This window comes from Hyaena hyaena, unplaced genomic scaffold, assembly GCF_003009895.1.
Source record: "Hyaena hyaena isolate Hyena2069 unplaced genomic scaffold, ASM300989v1 scaffold_40, whole genome shotgun sequence".
NCBI classification, from domain to species: Eukaryota; Metazoa; Chordata; class Mammalia; order Carnivora; family Hyaenidae; genus Hyaena; species Hyaena hyaena.
In genome coordinates this window covers 1,870,409-1,892,418 of record NW_024080672.1, presented here as the reverse complement: position 1 = coordinate 1,892,418, position 22,010 = coordinate 1,870,409, and the positions used below count along the sequence as shown (strand labels likewise).

Sequence of the window (22,010 nt, the reverse complement as noted above, 5' to 3'; positions counted from 1 at the left end):
CTTCGCCTCCAGTCAAACCCAAGACCCAGAAGAGCAATGTTTCTTTCACTTCCCTGAAACGGCGTAGGAGCTTGGAAGCCACCGGGGTAATGGGGCTGTGGGGTGCCTGGACCTGGCTCTGACCTCGGAATAGGGCTAGGGGAGTCTTTCAGCCAAGGTTGCCAGTCGCTTCTACCACCACCACCACCACCGCTGCCCCCTCCAACTCGTGCCAGCTCGCCAGGGTCCACCGAGGGCAGCTACAGAGAAAGCAAGCCAGGTGAGCACACCAGAGGCAAAGATCCTAACTAGATCAACGACTGGCTGAGGAGAGTGTGAGGGTTGAGAAGCCAGGGCAGTACATTTTGGGGGGAATTCTGTGTGGGAATCAAGAAAGAAGTGGCAATAGCCGGCTTCCAGTGCGCGCTGGATCTCGGACACTCCGCGGTCCTTGGTGGCCTTAGGGCCAGGTCGGCCACTTTTAGGAGACAGCTCCAGATCCGGGGCCGAATGGGAAGAGTCTGAGGCCCTACAATAGGCCCCCATAGTGGTTCGAGTATATGCAGGGCTAGTGGCTGATTCCAAAATAAGAGGGGGAGCACCCAAGGCGGGCCAGGGTGCGCACCATAAACACCCCACTTGTTAACTGCGTGGGGGCCCAAGGGCCCTTCAAACAGACCCCGCAGGAGGGCTCACGTCCGAGCGTGGGCGGGGCTAGCCCAGGAACCAGGCCCCCCACTAGCCACTTTGGGGCAGCCCCCACTGCTCCTGGCCTTTGGGCTGAGGTATTGGGTGTGCGTCTCCTGGCCCATCAATACAGATTACATATTTATATCAATCGTGGGCTCAGAGGGCGCCCTCGGAGAGCGGCCCCGCGCCTACGAAACCAAACTGGGAGTGGTCGCGCGGAAACTCTGGCTCAGGATTGGCTGCGGGCGCCCGCCGCGATGCGGGGGGATTGCTAATCGTATTCAGCATGTTTTGCACAAGAAATGTCAGCCAGAAAGGGCTATCTGCTCCCTTCGCCAAATTATCCCACAACAATGTCATGCTCGGAGAGCCCCGCCGCGAACTCTTTTTTGGTCGACTCGCTCATCAGCTCCGGCAGAGGCGAGGCTGGCGGTGGCGGTGGCGGCGCGGGGGGCGGCGGCGGCGGCGGCTACTACGCCCACGGCGGGGTCTACCTGCCACCGGCGGCCGACCTGCCCTACGGGCTGCAGAGCTGCGGGCTCTTCCCGGCTCTGGGAGGCAAGCGCAATGAGGCGGCATCGCCGGGCGGCGGCGGCGGCAGCGGGGGTCTGGGCCCGGGGGCACACAGCTACGCGCCCGCGCCTATAGACCTGTGGCTGGACGCGCCCCGGTCGTGCCGGATGGAGCAGCCCGAGGGGCCGCCGCCGCCGCCGCCGCCCCAGCAGCCGCCACCGCCCCCGCCGCAACCACCCCAACCCCCGCCGCAGGCCACCTCGTGCTCTTTCGCGCAGAACATCAAAGAGGAGAGCTCCTACTGCCTCTACGACTCGGCGGACAAATGCCCCAAAGGCTCCACCGCCGCAGCCGAGCTTGCTCCCTTCCCGCGAGGCCCGCCGCCCGACGGCTGCGCCTTGAGCACCTCCAGCGGGGTGCCAGTGCCCGGCTACTTCCGCCTCTCCCAGGCCTATGGCACGGCCAAGGGGTACGGCGGCGGCGGCGGCGGCGCACAGCAGCTCGGCGCCGGCCCCTTCCCCGCTCAGCCCCCCGGGCGCGGCTTCGACCCGCCACCCGCACTCGCCTCCGGCTCAGCGGACGCAGCCCGGAAAGAGCGAGCCCTCGATTCACCGCCGCCCCCCACGCTGACTTGCGGTGGCGGCGGCGGGGGCTCGCAGGGCGACGAGGAGGCGCACGCGTCGTCCTCGGCCGCGGAGGAGCTCTCCCCAGCCCCTTCCGAGAGCAGCAAAGCCTCGCCCGAGAAGGACTCCCTGGGTAAGCAGGGCGCGCTGAAGGGCCGCAGTCAGGCAGGGAGCCCCAGAGGAGGGAAGCAGCGGAGAGCCAGGACTCCGCGCAGCAGCCGGCCGGCCTTGGCCCAAGTTGCAGGCAGGCTGACCTTGTGAACTTGCTTTTTAATATTTGGGCGTGGGGACGCAGTTAAAATTCATGTCCGGCTTAGCGCCCCACACCAAGACGTCCTCTGCGCTGGCCTCAGCTCACCCCGGTTGGGGGCGAGGAGACGGACAAGCAGCCCCCCTCTCGTGCATGCCCTTCTCCGTGGCCGGGAGCACCCTAAGCCGTGGTCTGGGCCCAGCCTGCGAGGCGCGGCCCACGCGGGGGGTGGGGGAGGGAGGAAAGTGGCTCGCCCGCAGATAGCGCGGATGTTTGTAAGGCATCCAAAATAAGCAGCCGCCAGCACCAATAAATAAGCCCATTAACCGGCGAAGTTCGAGTTTACGATCCCCCATGCCTTTTTCAAAGTTGCTGGAGGGGCGGGAATCCTCCTTGCGGGGAGAAGAAAAGGCAAATCCGGCCCGGACGCCGGGGCCCTGAGCTGAGATTCCGAAAGGGGCCATTTCACTTCCCCTGAAACTCGGAATCGCCCAGACTTCATGTCCCTGGCTCCTGGAAAGACGTGAGGGACGGCCCTTGACCCCGAATCAGTTTTTCGTGCCTTCTCCAGGTCCCAACTGTGTCCTTGTCCCTCTCCTCATTGGGCCTTAGGCAATCAGGGGACTTGGGTGAGACACAGACGGCCCCCCTTCTAAGTAAGGCACCCATGCCCTCTTCCTGGGGGCCGCAGGAAATGCCTGTCTGCCTTGGGGAGAGAAGCAGAGAAAGGCTTAAGTTCAAGATATACAGCCCGCCCTCTCAGGCCGTTCTTTCGTTCTGCCAGCGCCCGGCAGTTTTGTGCTAAAACAGGTGTTTGGGGAGAAGAGGAGGAAAATGTAACTTGGGAGGGTAGGTGTAGATGGAAGGCCCTGTCCATTTTGCACATGCCTTTTGGAGAAATGCTCTTCTTGAGCAAGCCAACTGGGGGGCGGGAGGCGCAAAACTCTCTCTGTGACTTAGGGCATCCCTCTTATGGCAGAGAAGTCCCAAACTCACCCCTGCGCACAGCCTAGCGTGGCCCCGACTTAACCTTCCCCTCTTTATTCTCTTGCATGCCAGGCAATTCCAAAGGCGAAAACGCAGCCAACTGGCTCACAGCAAAGAGCGGCAGGAAGAAGCGCTGCCCGTACACCAAGCACCAGACGCTGGAGCTGGAGAAGGAGTTTCTGTTCAACATGTACCTTACTCGAGAGCGGCGCCTAGAGATCAGCCGCAGCGTCCACCTCACGGACAGACAAGTTAAAATCTGGTTTCAGAACCGCAGGATGAAACTGAAGAAAATGAACCGAGAGAACCGGATCCGAGAGCTCACAGCCAATTTTAATTTTTCCTGATGAAGCTCCAGGCAACGCCGTTGGGTTTTTGTTTGTTTGTTTGTTTTTTGTGTTTTTTTTCCCCCCCGCTGCCAGAGAGCCGTTCTCCTGCCTCCGTCTCCGGCCTTTGCCAAGGACCTCGCACCTGTGCCGGAGCCTCATTCCTCCCTCCCACACTCGCCTTCTCGCTGGCCGTTACATCTGTGCAGGGCTGGTTTGTTCTGACTTTTTGTTTCTTTGTTTGCTTGGTGCTGGTTTACTTGTTTTCTGGGGGAAAAAGCCATATCGTGCTAGATTTCTATAGAGATACAGATTATTCCTAAAGTGTCGAGTGGTGACTGGGCTGGTTTGCTGTCTCGGGGTTCCTGTGCTGGAAATGGCTCGTGTCCTCCGGGTCGAGCTGGTTTCCTGCGGGGGCGGGCAAACCTAGCCGGAAGGCCGAGGTCCCGTTGTAGGCGCTGAGGTGTCTGGCCTGAGGTCAATGGTGCAAGGAGCCGCCACCAGGCTCGCCTGCTTGGAGTGCTGGGCTGTGTTTAATCAGGGGACACAGGCCCCTGGGTTTCTTTTTTCTTTCTTTCTTTCTTCCCTGGCAGAGAGAAGGGCTTATAGGCATGGGCATGCAGGCTGGCAAAAGGGCTTGACTTTGGCTGATTAGAAAATTGAGAGTAAGAAAGATTAATCTTTCCTTCCTCTGTAAGATATCCCAGCTTTAAAAGAAAAAAAAAAAAAGAAGAAGAAGAAGAAAAAGAAGAAGAAGAAGAAGAAAGAATGACCAGGAGAAGGAAACTTCTCTTCCAGTTTGTGTCAGTCTTGCATTGTGGGACTAAATTATTTCACTTACCTCTGAATTTCCATTTCCTTCTGGCTGTAGATAAATAACCTACCATAGTAGTTTTGTTTATGCGTGAGGATTTAGTGGGGGGAGGGTTGTCATTAAATAATTGTTACCACTGGTAACACCCGACAAGCACACCACAATTCTCCCTATCTTGTGGAGAGTTTTCTTTCTCATTTTCTTTTTTCTTCTTCCCCTTTCTTTTTCCTTTCCAAGATTCACAGAATCCGAGGAGGGCTGGGGTAAGCGGAGTAGACTAGAGAAGGGAGACTTTGTTTGGGTTTCCTTTATACTGTGAAGTTACATGCATAAAAGGGTCAAACCTGTAGGTGCAGAAAAAGAAAAATTATAAATACAAATCTGTATAAATGTCTATTATTATGAAAAATTGCCAATCTTGTTTTATGCAAATGCATTCTATCGTTATTATAAATGTTAGTTCTAGCTCTATTTACTTCTAATCTTAAATCAGAATAAATTAATATTGTAATGCTGCTGTGCGTGGAAAAAAGACGATGTTTATGTTCTTATAGAAGAATAAAAGCTGTGGAATGAAGCTTTTTAATTTTACCTCTTTTTTTGACTTCTTATCTTCACCTTCCACTTTATTCCGGCCACCACTTTTACAACAGGAGTAGCCCGCGCCCCCTGCAATTACTTTAGGCATCTATTTAAATATTACCTAGACGGTCGTAATTTGTCTGGGCCCTATAGCCCTGGTGCCGTAAGGTTTGTCGGCTTTTGTTCAGTTTTATGACTTGCTAGTATATCTGGATTGTGGCTGTCTTGGACCAGTGGTTTCAGTTGAGAGGGGAGCTGCATAGACAGAGGAAGCCAAACAGGATTTCTTTCGGGAGCCCCAGGGAGGCTCGCAGACGCCGGTTGTTTTGTGGGTCCCCTGGTCTTAGATGACCCCCAGCCTAAGAATCCGGAGAGCAGGCTGGGCCAAGAGCGCGTCACCAGCGTCCGCGGCAGCAGTTAGGTAGACTGCTGCCGGCTGCATGGCCCCCTCCCCCAGCACGGCCTCCCCCACCTGGTCGCCCTCCGCGGGGCCACGCGTTTCCTGCTCGCGGGAGGTGGGGGGGGGCGACCGCAGGGGGAGGGGGCGCGGGAGCGCGCGCCCCGGCTGGCTGGCTGGCGGGGAGGGAGAGAGGGGGAGAGCGGGCGGCGGGGAGCGAGCCGGAGGCCGAGACCAGACTGGGAGCCGGGCTGTGTGCCGACCCTGGCGCTTTCGAGTTGCCCCGGGGCTGCCGCAGCTCGGCGCGTGCTCGCTGAGACGCAAGATTTGGGAAACCAGCACGCACATTGCTCGCTCTCCTCTCTTCTCGCTTTCGCCTCTCCTTCCATTTTCCTCTCTCTCCTTTACCTTCCTTCCTTCCCTGTCCCAGGTTTACGTTACCCGGGCGGTGGCTTCTCCTTCCGTGATGCCTTAGCGGCAGCGCGGCGCACACAGTGGCAGCGCAGGCGCAGGTTGGCAAGGGGGGGGGGGTCGGCCGGGTGCGATCGCAGGGTTCTCCCTTGGCGGCGGCGGCGGCGGCGGCGGCGGCGGGCGAGGCGGCCCCGCGCGGGCAGCACCAGAACTGGTCGGTGATTTAGGTAGTTTCCTGTTGTTGGGATCCACCTTTCTCTCGACAGCACGACACTGCCTTCATTACTTCAGTTGAAATCGTCTCCAGGTACCTGTACGCGCGGGGGCCGGGCGGGGCATCCAGGCCCTGGTCGTGCCAGGCCTGCGGTGGCAACCTCGGCTCATCCCCGTGCAGGAGCCTCGTCCCTGCCTCTTTCTCAGCGCTTTGCCAGGCTGCTGGCTTCACCTCCCACCCCATACCCACCTGGCCCCGAGCAGGTATGGTCAGGTTAGCGGCTCCTCGGCGGACGCCGGGGGCGTGGTAGGAATTCTGGGCCTCGAGCCATTCAAGGTCAGGGGCGCACGCTTCCATCCTGGGCCCCCCCCCCCCCCCCCCCCACTCCAGGCCTGTGCCTGGCCAGGGATCCTGCCATTCTTCTGCATGGCTGGGATACTACCTGTGCCAATCCAGGGTAGAGATCGCGAAAGATCCCTTTGACAAAGACTCAGGCCAAACTAGGAGGGACAGGGCGGAAAGGGACTGGGATCCCGGCCTTGTCACTTACCCTTCTTTCTGTAAGCAGCCGTCGGCTCCCAGGAGTCGCCTTTGACTCCTTTCTTCCTTCTTTTCTTCCCCGCTTCCTTCCTCTTTTTGCTTTTTTTGTTTCATCCTTTCTTTTACTTCTTCCTTCTTTTCTTCCCTTTATTTTTCTTTCATCTTCAGTCTCTCTCGGCCCAGTTTTCTCTCTCTACCACTTCTCCACTCTATGTCTTCCTTCGGGAAGGACCCAGGGCTGGCTTGGGGAGAGTCTGGGGCCGGGGTCTTATTTTTCTCCGCGCGCTCAAGTTGTGGTCGGAATCTGCCAAGGAAGGGCTTGCGTGGGACAGCTGGCCAGGGCTGTGGATCTGGGCCTGCTGTGCCACTGCACAGGCAAGGCCTCGGTTATGATCACGACCGGATGGCGGCGGCCTTGCGTTCTTACTCTGCGGATTGGCAACCACAGCCTAAGAGATCCGATTAGAGGGCATTCGCGGCGTTTTTGGGCGCCCACACCGAGGGCAGGGAGACCCTCGCCACCCTAACTGGGCATCTGAGGCTGGGATCTGTGCTGAGGCCCAGCCAAGCTCTGTGGAGCCTGGCTGCGCAGGGAATTCCGCCTGGAAGCCTTCTCCGCTCTCCTGGGCCCGCAGGTCCCAGCCCAGGCTTCAGTCGCCGTCAGGGAACCCCGGTAGGGCAAAGATTGGTTGCTTTTTTGCCAGTGGCTTCTATCAGGTTCCGAGTCTGTTAGATATGGCATCTTTGTGCGGAAGGGTGCTGGAGAAGGGGACCCTTCCGGCTCCAGTCTGTTTCAAATAATAGCAAAGAAATCCTAAATTCCAGAACCATTGTGATAACAAACTTGAGCCTTCGTTCCAAGTTGTAGTCCATCGCTGGAAGCCAGTGGAACCATTCTCCTTACCGAACTGAAAACCACTTTCATCCCTTCCTGTCTCCCAAACATACACGCACGCACGCGCGCGCGCGCGCGCGGGCCTTCAGACTCATGCCCACCAGCGGTGCTTCCCTTCCCCGCTCCAGCTGCGGAAGCTGTTTCCATCGCTCTGCCTGTGGTGCTGTTATCTGAAAGGCCGGCACACCGCATTCCCCTCAACTCCTCTGTGCCATTTTCCGAACCAGAGTATTGGATTTGTTTTGGAGGCTAAGGTTTTAGAACTCTCAGGCAAAAAGAGACGGTTTGTAATTATACCCATTTATTATTATTTTTTAATGCACACGCGGTCCCTTTCATTTCCAAAATAAAAGCTGACTCAAAAGGCTGAATATTTTTTCCCCAAATCTCTGGGCTGAGTAGGGATCATATTAGGTTTTTTTTTCCCCCCGGTAATTTTTCTCCCCTTCTAGGCACAAATTAGGACTGCTTAACACTCGGCGCCTACTAATTATGTAGTAAGTGTCCTATTCTGGGGGCTAAAGCCACTTAAAGGAAGGCCTTTTTATTTTAAAAGATACTACTAATAATTCGTGTCTTCTCTGGGCACAAAAGTCCAAAGACAACAAGGCAAGTCCAGCCTGTTCGCAGACAATTACAATTAGGAGCGAGGTTTCTTCCAGGGTTAATATGTCTTAATGAAAATCTCAGAGGCACCGCGAATTGCCAGATTATTTGGGACACACCGGGCCGCGGTGGGGGTGGGGATAACGCGGAGGAATTTACAAGGAAAGGAAAATATTAGGGGGGAGGAGTCTGAGGTGACCAGGACCAGCCCCGTCTGAGTTCACTGTGTCCCCCACTTCCCTCTTCCGGCGCGGGGGCGGATAAAGGGGCACCCAGTTGGTCTCCTCCCGGCTTCACAGCCTGGCCCTGGGGCAGAGCCTGGCATTTGAGGGTCCGTCAGGGACAGCGATGGATCAGGGTTTGGGGGAGGGTTACTGAAACTGTTGGGGAGAATGAAGGCAGAAAAAGAGATGGAAGCGCCCGCGCCGCCCGCCCTCGCCGCCAGGGAAGTGGGCTAATGAGAAACACACTCTTGCAGGCACAATGTTCACACGTGAATTTAATTACCCCGTTTTTAGGAGTCGCTGCTTTCCGTTCAGATTTGGGGGTGGGTACTTTCTTCCAACTGACAGAGGCTGAGGCCTTTTAATTTACCCCTTCGAGACTCTAAGGGGTGAGAAATACCTTCCTCAATTTGGCCGAGCTAAAGGATGGGATTAAAGTCAATGCCCCGTGCCCCTCCCCGTTCTAAATTCTAGCCCTGGACTTGAGCTGCGGTCGCCTGCCTCGCTTGGGGCCTTGTAACTCTGCAGAGTCGTCCGGCCTGGCCTAGTGGAAACCGAGGTGGGGGGGAGGTGGAGGGACCCGGGCAGTGGCCAGGGAGGAAGGAAAGAAGGGAAGAAGGGAGGAAGGAAAAGCAGCGAGGAAGGAAAGAAGAAAGCAAGGAAGGAAGGAGCCCAGAAGGGTTCATCCTGGGCCCCGAGGCCAGCCGCCCTGGAGCCGCGCGGTCTCGTCGGCGGCACTACCTTCTCCAAAGCCGATCTCTCCTTCCACTGAGGCCGCCTCGTGTTTTTTTTCGCAGCTCGGGTTTGGGGAGTGCGACAAAAGCCTGAAGAGCTCAGCGCGAGGGCCTTTGAGGTCGGGGCGCAGTGTTGGGCCGCCTGCTGTGTCTGCCTGGGGATCGCGATTCCCGGCTGACCTCAGGCAGGGCGCGCGGGCGCGGGGTTGGGAGCGAACCCCCGGCACAGCCAGGCCCTCCAACCCTTGGCCTGGGGACCGCGGGCCGCTCCACGCTGGGGCTCCCGCTTGAGGCGCGGCGGCGAATTTGGGAGCTGCCCGAGCGCCCTGAGATCCAATCGGGCCGATTTCAGGCCCCCACAATAGGCGGTGCCCCTCAGAGGCCTGTCCCTGCCCAACGCGCGAGGGCAGGGGCGGCGGCGGCTCAGTTGGGACGGATACTGCGTTGAATTTGACTTTTCGCGGCCGGCGCAGGGTAAACTCGCATCTCCGGGGACTGCAGGGATTATTTACAGGGAGCTCGCCAACCAAACACAACCGTCTAATTTAACCTTTCCAAGTCCTCGTAAATTTTTACAGCTGGGAGCCACGGCGAAGCAAACGAATCTGTCGGTCGTTCCCAACTTCCCACCAGCCGGTGTGGCTTCTGGAACAATAACTCCTTATGAAATATCATAAATATAGATTCAAATACAGTAGAGCGAGAATGCGATTTGGCTGCTTTTTTATGGCTTCAATTATTGTCTAATTTTATGTGAGGGGCTCCACCGGCCGCACTCGCACGCGGGACCCGCGCCTCGCTGATGGCGTGATTAATTGTGATATAAAATAGTCCGCTTAAGAAGTGTGTGTCTGGTGGTGGCGGTGGGAGGGGAGGCGAGTACAGAGGCAAGGCCGGATTTGATCTTTTAATCTTCGTTGGCCACAATTAAAACAAACCCGATCGTGGAGCGCCGCGATCCCTTTGCATAAAAACATATGGCTTTTGCTATAAAAATTATGACTGCAAAACACCAGGCCATTAATAGCGTGCGGAGTGATTTACGCGTTATTGTTCTGCCGGGCGGGCACGTGACGCGCGCGGCCAATGGGGGCGCAGGCGCCGGCAACTTATTAGGTGACTGTACTTCCCCCCCCCCCCCCTGGTGCCACCAAGTTGTTACATGAAATCTGCAGTTTCATAATTTCCGCGGGTCGGGCCGACCGGCCAGGCGCGGGACGCAGCGATGGCCACCACCGGGGCCCTGGGCAACTACTACGTGGACTCGTTCCTACTGGGCGCCGACGCTGCGGACGAGCTGGGCGCGGGCCGCTACGCGCCCGGGGCCCTGGGTCAGCCTCCCCGGCAGGCGACCGCGCTGGCGGAGCACCCCGACTTCAGCCCGTGCAGCTTCCAGTCCAAGGCGGCGGTGTTCGGCGCCTCGTGGAACCCGGTGCACGCGGCGGGCGCCAACGCGGTGCCCGCCGCGGTGTATCACCACCACCACCACCACCCCTACGTGCACCCCCAGGCGCCCGTGGCGGCGGCGGCGCCGGACGGCAGGTACATGCGCTCCTGGCTGGAGCCCACGCCCGGCGCGCTCTCCTTCGCGGGCTTGCCCTCCAGCCGGCCTTACGGCATTAAACCTGAACCACTGTCCGCCAGAAGGGGTGACTGTCCCACGCTTGACACTCACACTTTGTCCCTGACTGACTATGCTTGTGGTTCTCCTCCAGTTGATAGAGAAAAACAGCCCAGTGAAGTCGCCTTCTCCGAAAACAATGCTGAGAATGAGAGCGGCGGAGACAAGCCCCCCATCGATCCCAGTAAGTGTCTCCTCCCTTCAGACCGGCCGCCGCCTCCACGCCGGCCACCAGGATCTGCCAGCCCTTCAGCTTTCTCTAGAGCCTGCCTTCGCCTGCGCTGGGAGCCTCTTGAGCAGGGGCCGAACCAGAAGTTGCTGTTTAAGACGCCTCGGATGGGGCCCCAAGTCCAGGGAGCAGTGACAAGCTGGTCGCCGGGTTCAGGGGGGGAGGGGAGGCGGCTGCCGCCCAGAGAGGGGGCGGGGCGGGCGCTGCCTGCCGCGCCACGACCAGCCGCCCCTCTTCCTGGCTGCCCGATACCAGGACAGCAATACTTTGGGCCGTTCTTCGAAAGCAGCTCTGCAGAGAGAATCTTTTGTGCGGCTCGATGTCCTGGGGCGGCGGCAGCGACTGCAGCCCACACACTGGAGAAGACGACCGATTCCTTCCACTTCTTGCCTTCAGCCAGTGGCGGCGTAAATCCTGCCCAAGATGAGGCTGTAGGCGACCGGGCCACGAGGGTCCCCATGCCAGATTATTCAAATAAAGTGGAGAAGTGGTCAACGCCCTTGGGGCGCCTAGGGGCGCCCTGCCGACTGCCCGGCTCCCGCGGCCTTCCGGGGAGGTCGGGGAAGGAGTGGGGAAGGTAGACGAAAGGCGGAGAAGGGAGGCTAGAGAGCGAGAGCGCGCGCGCGTGATAGCGAGAGGGAGAGGGGAGTATTAACGCTGGACAAACACAGGGCAGCGTGGCTTCCCCCCGCCTGGCGAGAAGATCTGTTTCCAAAAATCCCTCTTTGTCCTAAGCGCAGAGGGTGGGAAGAAGGAGAGGAAAGGACGGAGGACAGAGGAGAAAAGAGGGCCTCTGGAGGGAGGGGGAAGCTGAGGTTTTACTGCGTGCAATTGTAAGTGACCGTTCCTCTGTCTGTCTGCCACCGTTCCATTGTGTCCGAGGTCCGGCAGCCTCCCCTGACCAATTCAGCAGCGCCCTGCACTTTGGCGGGAGCCGCTAGGAGGTTTCCTGGCCCCCAGCGGAGGGGGGGGGGGAGCAGGTCCTTGCCCTCCTCCTAAATCCCACGTCTCTTTCCCTCGCAGGCAACCCGGCCGCCAACTGGCTCCACGCACGCTCCACGCGCAAGAAGCGCTGTCCCTACACCAAGCACCAGACGCTGGAGCTGGAGAAGGAGTTTCTGTTCAACATGTACCTCACCAGGGACCGCAGGTACGAGGTGGCCCGGCTGCTCAACCTCACCGAGAGGCAGGTCAAGATCTGGTTCCAGAACCGCAGGATGAAAATGAAGAAAATCAACAAGGACCGAGCGAAAGACGAGTGATTCGACTGGAGTTCCTTTGGAGAAGAGAGCGCGAGCTAGAGAGAAAGAGAAAGGACTGCCCGTCCATCCCCTTCTCCCACCCCCGGTCCACACCAGCCCCCGCCCCCCAAAGCGCACAAAGCGGCTCTAAACTCCAGGCCTCCTCTCCCCCCCGGCAAACCCTGCTCAGGCTGGCTCCTCGGCCCGCCGCTTTGATGGAGGAGGTATTGTAAGCTTTCCATTTTCTATAAGATGAAGAAAAAAAAAACACCACAAAAAACAAAGGTGAGGGACATTAGTGCTGACGGCTGTGTGTGCTAGCTTGTATATATATTTTTAAAAATCTACCTGTTCCTGACTTCAGACAAACAAAAAATAACTACCTTTTTGTAATGCACAACTGTTGATGGCGAGCTGTATAGTTTTTAGTCTGTGTAGTTAATTTAATTTGCTCTTTGTGCGGCGGAGCGATCTGCCCGGATACTTGAACACTGTGTTTTATTGTGGTAATTATGTTTTGTGACTCAAACTTCTGTGCTGGGTGACGCACCCGTAGTGATTGTGAAAGCTAGAAAATTCAATTTCAACTCAGGTTGTTGAATGAGGGAGAAAAACAGTTGCATAGAGTATAGCTCTCGGTAGTGGATTATGTCTTCTGTATAACTTCGCTGTTAATCTTTGATCGTAAGCTAGCTGTGAGGATTTCCCAGTGAAATAAAATTTTGAAAGAAAGAAAGAAACGGTTCTCCAGGATGCATAGATTCATGGGTTTTCTCCTCTTTTGAAATGCGGGCATTCTAGTCTCTACATGCGCTATCGACCTGTCTTATCCATTGTATATATAATCCACATATGAAAGAAAAATTAATCAGACAAGCTTGAATATTGTTTTTGCACCGGATGAATATTGGAGGAAATTCGGAGCTATACATATGTGCAGAAGGTTACTACCTATGGTTTACATTTAATTTTAATCGGGGGGAAAAATGAATGCTTATTGTAATGGAGTTAACTTTATTGATAATAAATTATACACTATGGAACCGCCATTGGGCTACTGTAGATTTGTATCCTTGTTGAACCTGGGGTCTCCATCGGGCTGAACATACACTGTATATTTTGCAATAGTTACCTCAAGGCCTACTGACCAAATTGTTGTGTTGAGATATTTAACTTTTTGCCAAATAAAATATATTGATTCTTTTCTATGTATTGCGGGTCAGCTCTTTGCACCTTCTTCTCTGGGACAGGGGAGCGTGGGTAGAGTCTCTGGGTGGGGGCCCGGCCGAACTGGGGTGGAGGAGGACAGACCCCGGTTTTACCTCTGGCCGGCTTTTGGAGCGGGAACCTGCGGGGCTGGGCTCCCACTGGGGCCGGCTGCCCGGCGGCGCGAGCAACCGAGGAAGGCTGGGAAACAAGGGGAGGCGAGGCCCAGCTCCCGGCTTTGACCTGTCCCATTCGCTGGGAGGCCCAGAGGCCTCTGAGGAGCTGGGCTGCGGTCCCAGGTATCATTGTCCAGTAGCAGAGAAAGGTCACTCTTTGCTCCGGGGACCCCAAGAAATTTCCCCAGCCGTGGTCCACTGAGACCCTCGGGGCCTTCCTCTGGCATTGCAGAGAACGGGAGAGCAGGACCGAGAGCTGAAGCGCCTGCCTCCTGCGGCGTCTCCGAGCGGGGAAACCGAAGCCCGACTGCCCCGACGCGGCCGCCAGGACGGACGTGTGGGGGCTCTCAGGGGACCCAAGGCTTGTGCCCCCGCACCTCCGCATCCTGTCAAACTGGCGGGGGGCGGTTCTGGGTCCTGTACTGCGCTCCCCTCCCGAGCACAAGTCCTGACAGAGGCAGGGCCTAGGCAGCCGACGAGCCTGAAGCGCCATAAAAGAAAATGAGGGCTGTTACCGTTTATGGGGTGTAAAGGGCTGCGGGGGGAACGGCTACAGCTTTGGAGGCCCAAGCGCCTTGTAGATGTGGTCAGAGGGTTCACCCTAGTCTCCCCCCCTTTTCTTTTCTCGCTCTCACCGCCCTCCCCCCACCACCCCGAGACTTCTGGAAAGTTATCTGTGTCCTGACGCTTAAAGGGGGAACCAGGGCGCCGGGGGATGCGGCTTCCCCTCACACCCCCAGCCCCCACCCCGCCGCCAGGTTGGGACACCCTCTGTTGTTGCAGACAGAAGGAACTTCAAAGAATGGGCAGTTGAGGGTGTGCCATAAAGGCCGGGTCTGCGAACTGTCTGGAATTCGGCCCTTAATGAGTTTACAACTGTCCAGCCCCAATTAAGATTTTCCACCAAAGCCCTTTCATTTGTTTGCTCTGTCTGCAGCCGATAAAGCGGCTGCGGAAACAGCTTTTTTATGGGCACTGCCCTCTCGGCAGCGTAGATTCCGGGCTCCACGCACGCTCCCCAGGGACAGGGCCCTCGCGCAGCTTCGGGATGGGGTGCCCGGCCCGCGGCTCCCGCTGACGAAGTTCAGGCGGCGCTGCCGGGGCTGCAGTGCCCAGATTCCGCCAGCAGATGGCAGTATGGCTCCACGCAAGAGGCGTCCGCGCCGCCATCTCCCGCCGCCGCAACCCTGGGAAGTTCCTAAGATGTCGACTTGACGCTAGCCTTTCCCGAACGGGAGCCCTAGATTTGAATGAACTGCGGTCGTATATTTTCTGTGCTGCTCACGCCGGGCCGGAAACCTCGCTGGGAAACAAGAAGGCGGTGGGGCTCGCCGGACCTGCACCGTCCCCGCCCCCGTTCCTTTCCCGGATCCCGGAGGCCTATCGCTGCGTGGCCGCAGCCGTCCGGCAGCTGCGGGGCTGTCGCTCCAGGCGCGGGGGTGGTTCTAGGGTCATCGTCCCCAGCCCGGGACAACCCTTGGGGCAGCGCAGCGCTCGGAGAACCTGACTGACCAGCGGACGTTCACAAGGACTAAGGCCTACAGCCCCGGGACTCGGTGACCCCCTCCCCCCAGCGTGTGCAGGGGGCGCCTACTTTGGCCGAGGGCCCTGCGCGGGCGGCCGGGGAGGCCCGCTCACGCTGCGCCCCGGCACCAAGCCCTGTGAGCCAGCACCCGCGGGAGAGCCAGGACCCCAGGACCTGGCCGCCTTGCATCAGTGACAATAAAATTAGGCGGCTGCATATGGGGGGAAAGACACTCTTGGTGACTTTCTAGTGTGGGTTTGGTGGCTGAGTTGTGCGGGATGGGGAGTCCCTGGGAACAAGCACACCAGGAACTGTTTTGGTTGTTCTAACATAAATGCAATCTTTAAAATAACTATAATAACATATCCAGCTCCAGAACGGGAGCTCACGTCGTGAAAGCTACCCTTGCTTTCTCTCGCCACCGGATTTTCTTGGCAGTGGAGCTGCTTAAGCTACTCTAGTTCCCCCTGCTCAGGAGACGACGAGGAGGGAGGGGACCCCAATCTAGGCCCAGCCTATCCCGGACCCTGGGTGGGGAACACGCCCCGGAACCTTCCAGGAGGCGCCACGAGTGCGGGTGCGAGGATCAGCCGCCCCCCGCCCCCCCCCCGTGCAGAATGGTTTCAGAGGGAAAATGCAAAGCAAACAGAGAACACTTCGAAGCACCCCGGAGTCCTGTGAACCCGCCACGCGGTGTATTTATTTGGGTTGTAACAGTCTTGGCCAAGCCCACAAAATGTTTACAACCCGCATCTCCGCGCTGCACACGTTGTAAAACTGGGGACTGGATTTTGGCTGACAGATCTCCTGAGCGTTTCTCTCTCTGCTTCTCTCTTCCTCCCTCCCTTCTGCCCCTCTCCTCCCTGTTTCTCCATTTATATACACACGTTGGTATTGCAGACACACGCCCTCGTTATATTTCCTCGTCTGATACACAATATTTCACAGCATCCGATTGTAAGAAGGGTTTTATAGCTTCCCCGAGAGCCGCCCGTGGTCGTGTATCCAAGCTGCAGATACAAAGCTCGATGTATGTAACTACAGATAAATGGCGAAGGAGCAGATCGGTGCCACCGCTTCTCTCCACCGAGTATGGAGGCCCCAGGTAGGTGCGGGCCGGGTGAGACCTCAGAGGCCTCATGGACTGCCGCGCAGGGCCTTTCTTGCCCTTGGCCGAGCAGGGGCTGGGATCCAGCTCTCCCGCGTGGCGCCTGGGAAGCGCTTCCCGCCGCAGCCCCAGCTCGTCTGCACGCGTCGGGGGTGCATCTGTCCCCGCGCCGCGACCCGCGACCGTCCGGTGGATGGAGAACCGATGCGCCGCTCACGCGAGGGGCGCGGGTGGAAGCGTTCAGGGACCTACGTCGCCAAACACCAGACAGGCTCCCTTCGCAACCCCAGGGCTGGCCTTCCATTCTTAGCTGGATTTAAATATTGAGGACTATTTGGCAACAAGAAGCGAGAGAAATACATTCTGTCTGGTAGGAAGGATCCCAGCTCCAGAAGGGGGGGTGGGGGATGCCTTTCTGTAAAGACAGCTCGGCTGATTAGAAACCCACCTACGCGTGCCTGCTCCAGGCCAGGCGTCAACGAGTATTTCTGCGACTATTATCACAGATAACCCAGGGCGTTTGTGTCTTTTCAGCCAAATAAGTAGGAAACCAATGGCTCGAGAACACGCGATTAAGGGGCGCTTACTGAAAGCCTGACTTTGGCCTTTTCGTTTTAAAACCCTGCGCCAGAAGGCAGGAGGGGAGACAGAAGCCCAGAAACGAAAGAAAAAATTCGGCACCCGCGGGACTCGGCCCAGTTGGCTGACTGGGGCCCAGGAAGGCCAAGGCCTTGCCGGCAGTATCTGGATTCTCCTTGGCCCAAGCGGAGGCGCAGCGTGTCCTGCCAGGACCGTTTGGACCTGCGCCGGACACAACCTGGGCAGGGACCAGCCTGTGGCGCGCGCTCCACGCCCTCTTGGCTGGGAGCGCGTTCCTCCCCGCGCTCCCCGAAGTCTCTCCCCACTCGGACTGGGTCGTCTCGCTTCAGGGCAGGTTTCACTCCAAACGCCATCGCTGTCTGCCGCTCCAGCCGCCCAGAGTCTAGACAGACGGCGGCGGCGGCGGCGGGGCCGGGTCTTTCTCTTTGCATCTTGCTCTGTGTCACCCGGGGAACAATTTATTGGTCTAAAGCTGTCTAATTCCGCCTCTTTGATCTCTTTGCTTGCTTCGTCTTCCTTTAACTTTCTTACGTTTTTATTTCCTGCCAGAAAGCGATGCTATTTGGAATATTTGGTGTTTCTTCCCTTCCCATGATACATCCTCCATTCCCCAATCGAGACACGCCATCATCCTGATGCTTCAAAAAGGGCATCCCCGGATATTGCGCCCCCCACCCCACCCCGCCTCCTACAGCCCCTGTACCCCCAGGGGAAACCAGCAGGCGCCCACCTGCCGGGACAGCCCCTGCTTCCCCACCCACTCCCCTGGGCAGTCCATTAGGCCGGAGCTGGAGCTCCGTTGCATCCGGGTCTGAACCCTCTTGTTGCCTTTTGTGCCCCTGGGACCCCCTGAGAGGGTGCAGTGAACGGGGGGCGGCCTGGACTCTCTGAAACTGATGGGAAGTGCTTTGTACACAGGGAACCAAACTCTATAATTTAGGGGAGAATTTCCGGGGCAATTCCATTGTGAGGTCGGGTTTATGGTGTGCAATCGAGCTGAGCAGTAAAAGGCATACTGACCTGACGGCTGGGCTTCCAGCGAGGCCTGAGCAGCTTATGAGGCGTTTAGGGAAAAGGTTTGCCCCACCACACTGCACCGAACGGTGGGCGGCAGGGACTTCGGCTGTCCAACCCTGAGCAGGGGTTGGAGGCTAGGAAAGGTAAGCTCCATGCATTGCGGGCCTGATGGGAGGGAGGGAGGGAGGGAGACTATTGTGTGCTCCGCTCTCTGTGAGCCAGTCTTGGAAATGTGAAGCCGCCAGAGCTGGGTGGCCATTCCAGAGGGGTCCCCTTATACGTTTTGGTGGTCCCCCAAAGAAATGGAGATCCACAGTGGGCTGAAGTTCCCAGGCACCTGGGCCCCTTCTCTTCTCTCCAAACTGGCTCTAAAGTGTGTATTGCTTGTTCCCAGGCACCCAAGCCCTTGAGGAGCTGGCGGAGGCCCATGGGTGGCCCGCCGGTGACATCTTCCGGAACAGCCCCAGCGCTAGGGGTACCTGGAAAGGTGTGGGGCCTGCGGTTCCCCCAACCTTAGGGAAAGAGACCCGGTTCCCCTTGAGCCAGGAGGAACCAGAGGTTGCAGGGAGGACAAAAGAGTGGCCAGCTATTTCTTAGGCTTCCAGACACTAGCCAGGTGCCCAGGAGCGACTGCACATACCCTCCCAGGGAACCCCAGGTTAATAAATCTGTTGGCAAATGAGGCTCATTAATAGATAAATATTTCACTGCTTCCTTTAGGGCGGATAAACAGTGTGCCGCCGATTAAGGAAAGGAAGCTGGGAGACGTTGACTTTATTCGAACCACATGGTTCCAGTTTGCGGTGGCGTTCTCACTGCAGCTGGAAGCGACTCTGCTCTGGCCCCTTCTAGATCAGAGTCTAAGTCGGCCTATCGCCCAGTGGACCTGGGCGTGGGGGGCGGGTGGGGGAACACGGGCAAAGGACCGATTTGCCCAGCGCTGAGACTTGCCCAGGGGCTGCCGCAGGGCGGGCGGGTGCGCACTGCGCAGAGAGAGACCCAGCCTAGGCTGAGTCAGTGGACGGGACAGGGGTAGGGAGGGCCCGGAGGCTTGGTCCAGAGTTGAGTCATAGGCAGAAAGGAGGCTGTGCTGGGCCGACCCCGCGCGGCCTCTGCAGACCAGGCGTCCAGGGTGTGGAGGGCTGAGCGCTCGCGCGGAGGCTCGGGGTCCTTTTCCCGCGGGACGCGCCAGGCGGGCCAGGCGCGGGCAGATTCGTTGACCACATATTTGAGCCTCTTCCCCTTCCATTCTAGGCTGCCGCTGGCCCCGCGGAGCGAGACCACCTGTGAGGGCTGCTGAGATTGGCGGAGGCGGTCATGTGGGCGGTCACGTGCTGCGGCGAGCTCGGGCCAAAAGAAAATGGGGTTTGGTGTAAATCTGGGGGTGTAATGTTATCATATATCACGCTACCTCGTAAAACCGACACTGAAAGCTGCCGGACAACAAATCACAGGTCAAAATTATGAGTTCTTCGTATTATGTGAACGCGCTTTTTAGCAAATATACGGCGGGGGCTTCTCTGTTCCAAAATGCCGAGCCGACTTCTTGCTCCTTTGCGCCCAACTCGCAGAGAAGCGGCTACGCGGCCGGCGCCGGCGCCTTCGCTTCGACCGTACCGGGCTTGTACAATGTCAACAGCCCCCTGTATCAGAGCCCCTTCGCGTCCGGCTACGGCCTGGGCGCCGACGCCTACGGCAACCTGCCCTGCGCCTCCTACGACCAAAACATCCCCGGGCTCTGCAGTGACCTCGCCAAAGGCGCTTGCGACAAGGCGGACGAAGGCGCGCTGCACGGCCCGGCCGAGGCCAATTTCCGTATCTACCCCTGGATGCGGTCTTCAGGTAGGGCAGCAGCTAGGCGGGCCGGCTGGGGGCGCGGACGGACAGGCGGAAGCGCGCGCGGGGCTGCGGGGCGCGGGGCGCCGAGAGAGGCGACTGGGAGCCGGCGGCCCCGTGACTCCTGGCGGCGCTGCCTTTCTGGTTTTAATTAGAGTCGAGGCGCCATAGCGTGGAGAGCCCGTAGCATTGTATGTAAATGAGGCTCATAAAACTTTTTACGACCCAATTAATGGGTTCGATCCTCGTAAATTTATTTAACTCCATTTGCCTTGGAATTTTAACATTTTGCTCGCGATTCTCTCTCTCTCTCTCTCTTTCTCTCTCCCTTTCTTCTCTCCCTCCTCCTTTTCCTTTCAGCCTGGCTTTTCCTTCCCAAAAGCAGGAAGAGCCAAACCCTTCATCTGGGCCCCTCTTACGCCCCTGCGCCAGGGGCCTTTTAAAGAAGGGGTGGGGAACCAGAGCGGGGACGGGGGTCGGAGCGCCCTAGGAAGTTCCGGGGATGGGGGCGCGGTCTTCTAAGGAGGAAAGGCGCCCCTGGAGTGCGGACCGCCCGATGGTCACCCACTTGCCTAGCAAGGGGGGGCGGGGGGAGCGGTCCAGCTCGCCTTTGAATGGCGAAAGCGCAGCGTCTCCCACTTGCCCACACTCTATATTTACAATTTCCCTTTGTCAGGGGGAAGCAGGACATTGTGGAAGCCTAGCCGGCTGGAAAGGGCGGTTGTAAAGTTGGGATTCTGTGCCTTCCCTCCCCGCGGAGCTGCCCGCGCGTCTGGCACCGCAGTTGGGGTCTTCCGCTAACCCTCCCGCTCCTCCCCCAGCTCGGGGCCGGGGCGCGCGCGGAGGGGGACGCGCGCCCGGGCGAGCGCTGGGGGAAAGGTGCAGGCTCCGGGACAGCGGCCTGCCTAACGCACTGTCCTGTGTCTCTGTTGTCTCGACTGTCCGTGTGTCCGTGTGTCCACATGACTGCTCCCAGGGCCCGACAGGAAGCGGGGCCGCCAGACCTACACGCGCTACCAGACGCTGGAGCTGGAGAAGGAGTTCCACTTCAACCGCTACCTGACGCGGCGCCGCCGCATCGAGATCGCCCACGCGCTCTGCCTCACCGAGCGCCAGATCAAGATCTGGTTCCAGAACCGCCGCATGAAGTGGAAGAAAGAGCATAAAGATGAGGGTCCGGCCGCCGCCGCCCCCGAGGGCGCAGTGCCCGCCGCCGCCGCCGCCGCCGCCGCCGCCGCCGCCACGGACAAGGCCGAGGATGAGGACGAAGATGACGAAGAGGAAGACGACGAGGAAGAGGAATGAGGGGCCGAGCAGGGGCCCTGGCCGCACCAGACAGTCGGGAAGGCGTCTTTAGAGACTCACTGAATTTATTTACAAAAGTGGAAAAAAAATAAAAAGAAAACGTAAAAAAAAAAAATAAACAAAAAAATAAACAAAAAACAGTCCCCGACCTGCACCCATCTACTCCATTACCCACTCCAACTCCCACTTTTTCTGGACTAAGCAGCCGCCCAGCCTGGGTCCCCTTGGGTTTCCCTCTGCCCCCAAGGACTCCCAGCAGGCACTCTCCCTACCCCAGGCTGACCAGTTCTGCGCTGGCTCGGCTAAAATACTACCTAGCACAGGCCTCTGCCAGAGGCACCCCCAAACTACCTATGGGTCCGGCCCCAGTAGGCCTCCACTCCCAGGAAGCCCAGACGTGTCCCAACACTGGCAGACACCCAGCACCTCCCCCAGACCGACGAGGACCTGAATTTCTCAGCACTACCTAGTCGCCCCCAAACTACCTATTTTGCGCTCACTGGCTCGCCTGCTACCTAGTGCCGGCCCCTTCCCCGGCCAGGCTCCTCTTGCTTCTCCCCAGCAGCCTTTGGGGTCCCTGAGGCTGCACTGAGAAGGCGCTGGGGTCCGGGGACCAGGGTATTGGCTTCTATTTAAATTGAAAAATAATATATTTATTCCAAAGCATTCTAAGTGCTGCAACCTATGATCCCTCCATCTCTGGCCTGGGCACCCCAAGTTCAGGCCCTTTCCTCCCCAGGAGGGGAGCATTCCCAAGCGAGCTGCAGACCTCTGGGTGAGCTTCTGCGTAGTAGGACTGCAGAGAAGCTCCCAGGCTCCCGCACCTCCCCTGGCCCCTATGTCCTCCTGTCCAGCCATGTTGAATATGTACACCCTGACTTTTCCTACAATAGCAAATACTGTATATTTGAACAAGATTTTTTTTTGGTCATTTATATAGTCTTGGAGGTCATTTGTAAGGCAATGTCTTGACTTGGGAAGGATGTGTTAATGGGGTGACTTTGTAGCATGGTGTGTTGTCTTGAGCTAACTTTATAGCTGGTGGGGAGGGCCAATGCCCTTCCCAATGCCCTTCATCTCTTGTGTCGTCCTGCGTCCCCTCTTGTCCCTTAGGCTCTAGCTTGGGGTTCCAGGAATGGGAAGGCATGCTTCCTGTCTTGCCCAGCTAACCGTGTTTTATGTAACAGAAAAATAAAGATGCTTGGTGACAAAGAAACGTGGACTGCTTTATGGGGGGGGGGGGCTGGGAAAGAGAGGAGAGCATGGCTGGAGAGCAAGCCCTAGTCTTTGGGGCTAAAAGTGGAAGGATGAATAGTGTCCAGGTGTTGAGTGTCCATGTGTTGGCGTATATGTGTGTCAGG

The 22,010-nt window shown here is 57.9% G+C and overlaps 3 protein-coding genes across 3 annotated transcripts; all 3 read left to right on the top strand.

Annotated features, from left to right (window-relative positions):
• Window positions 1-927: 927 nt before the first annotated feature.
• Window positions 928-4,759, top strand: HOXA10 (homeobox A10). The gene is made up of 2 exons (XM_039229912.1): window positions 928-1,938; window positions 3,115-4,759. The coding sequence occupies exons 1-2, from the start codon at window positions 972-974 to the stop codon at window positions 3,387-3,389; spliced, it is 1,242 nt and encodes a 413-aa protein (XP_039085843.1). The 5' UTR covers window positions 928-971; the 3' UTR covers window positions 3,390-4,759.
• A 5,237-nt stretch (window positions 4,760-9,996) lies between these two features.
• HOXA9 (homeobox A9) lies at window positions 9,997-13,084 on the top strand. Its single transcript, XM_039229885.1, has 2 exons — window positions 9,997-10,590; window positions 11,659-13,084. Exons 1-2 carry the CDS (start codon window positions 10,011-10,013, stop codon window positions 11,895-11,897), a joined length of 819 nt encoding a protein of 272 aa, XP_039085816.1. The 5' UTR covers window positions 9,997-10,010; the 3' UTR covers window positions 11,898-13,084.
• A 5,779-nt stretch (window positions 13,085-18,863) lies between these two features.
• HOXA7 (homeobox A7) lies at window positions 18,864-21,839 on the top strand. Its single transcript, XM_039229878.1, has 2 exons — window positions 18,864-19,350; window positions 20,321-21,839. The coding sequence occupies exons 1-2, from the start codon at window positions 18,972-18,974 to the stop codon at window positions 20,647-20,649; spliced, it is 708 nt and encodes a 235-aa protein (XP_039085809.1). The 5' UTR covers window positions 18,864-18,971; the 3' UTR covers window positions 20,650-21,839.
• Window positions 21,840-22,010: the final 171 nt, after the last annotated feature.

Coding starts and splice junctions, on each gene's coding strand:
- HOXA9 (XM_039229885.1), top strand. CDS start 10,011: ATGGCCACCACCGGGGCCCTGGGCAACTACTACGTGGACTCGTTCCTA. Junction 10,591..11,658: donor CAAGCCCCCCATCGATCCCA/GTAAGTGTCTCC, acceptor TTTCCCTCGCAG/GCAACCCGGCCGCCAACTGG.
- HOXA10 (XM_039229912.1), top strand. CDS start 972: ATGTCAGCCAGAAAGGGCTATCTGCTCCCTTCGCCAAATTATCCCACA. Junction 1,939..3,114: donor GCCCGAGAAGGACTCCCTGG/GTAAGCAGGGCG, acceptor CTTGCATGCCAG/GCAATTCCAAAGGCGAAAAC.
- HOXA7 (XM_039229878.1), top strand. CDS start 18,972: ATGAGTTCTTCGTATTATGTGAACGCGCTTTTTAGCAAATATACGGCG. Junction 19,351..20,320: donor CCCCTGGATGCGGTCTTCAG/GTAGGGCAGCAG, acceptor GACTGCTCCCAG/GGCCCGACAGGAAGCGGGGC.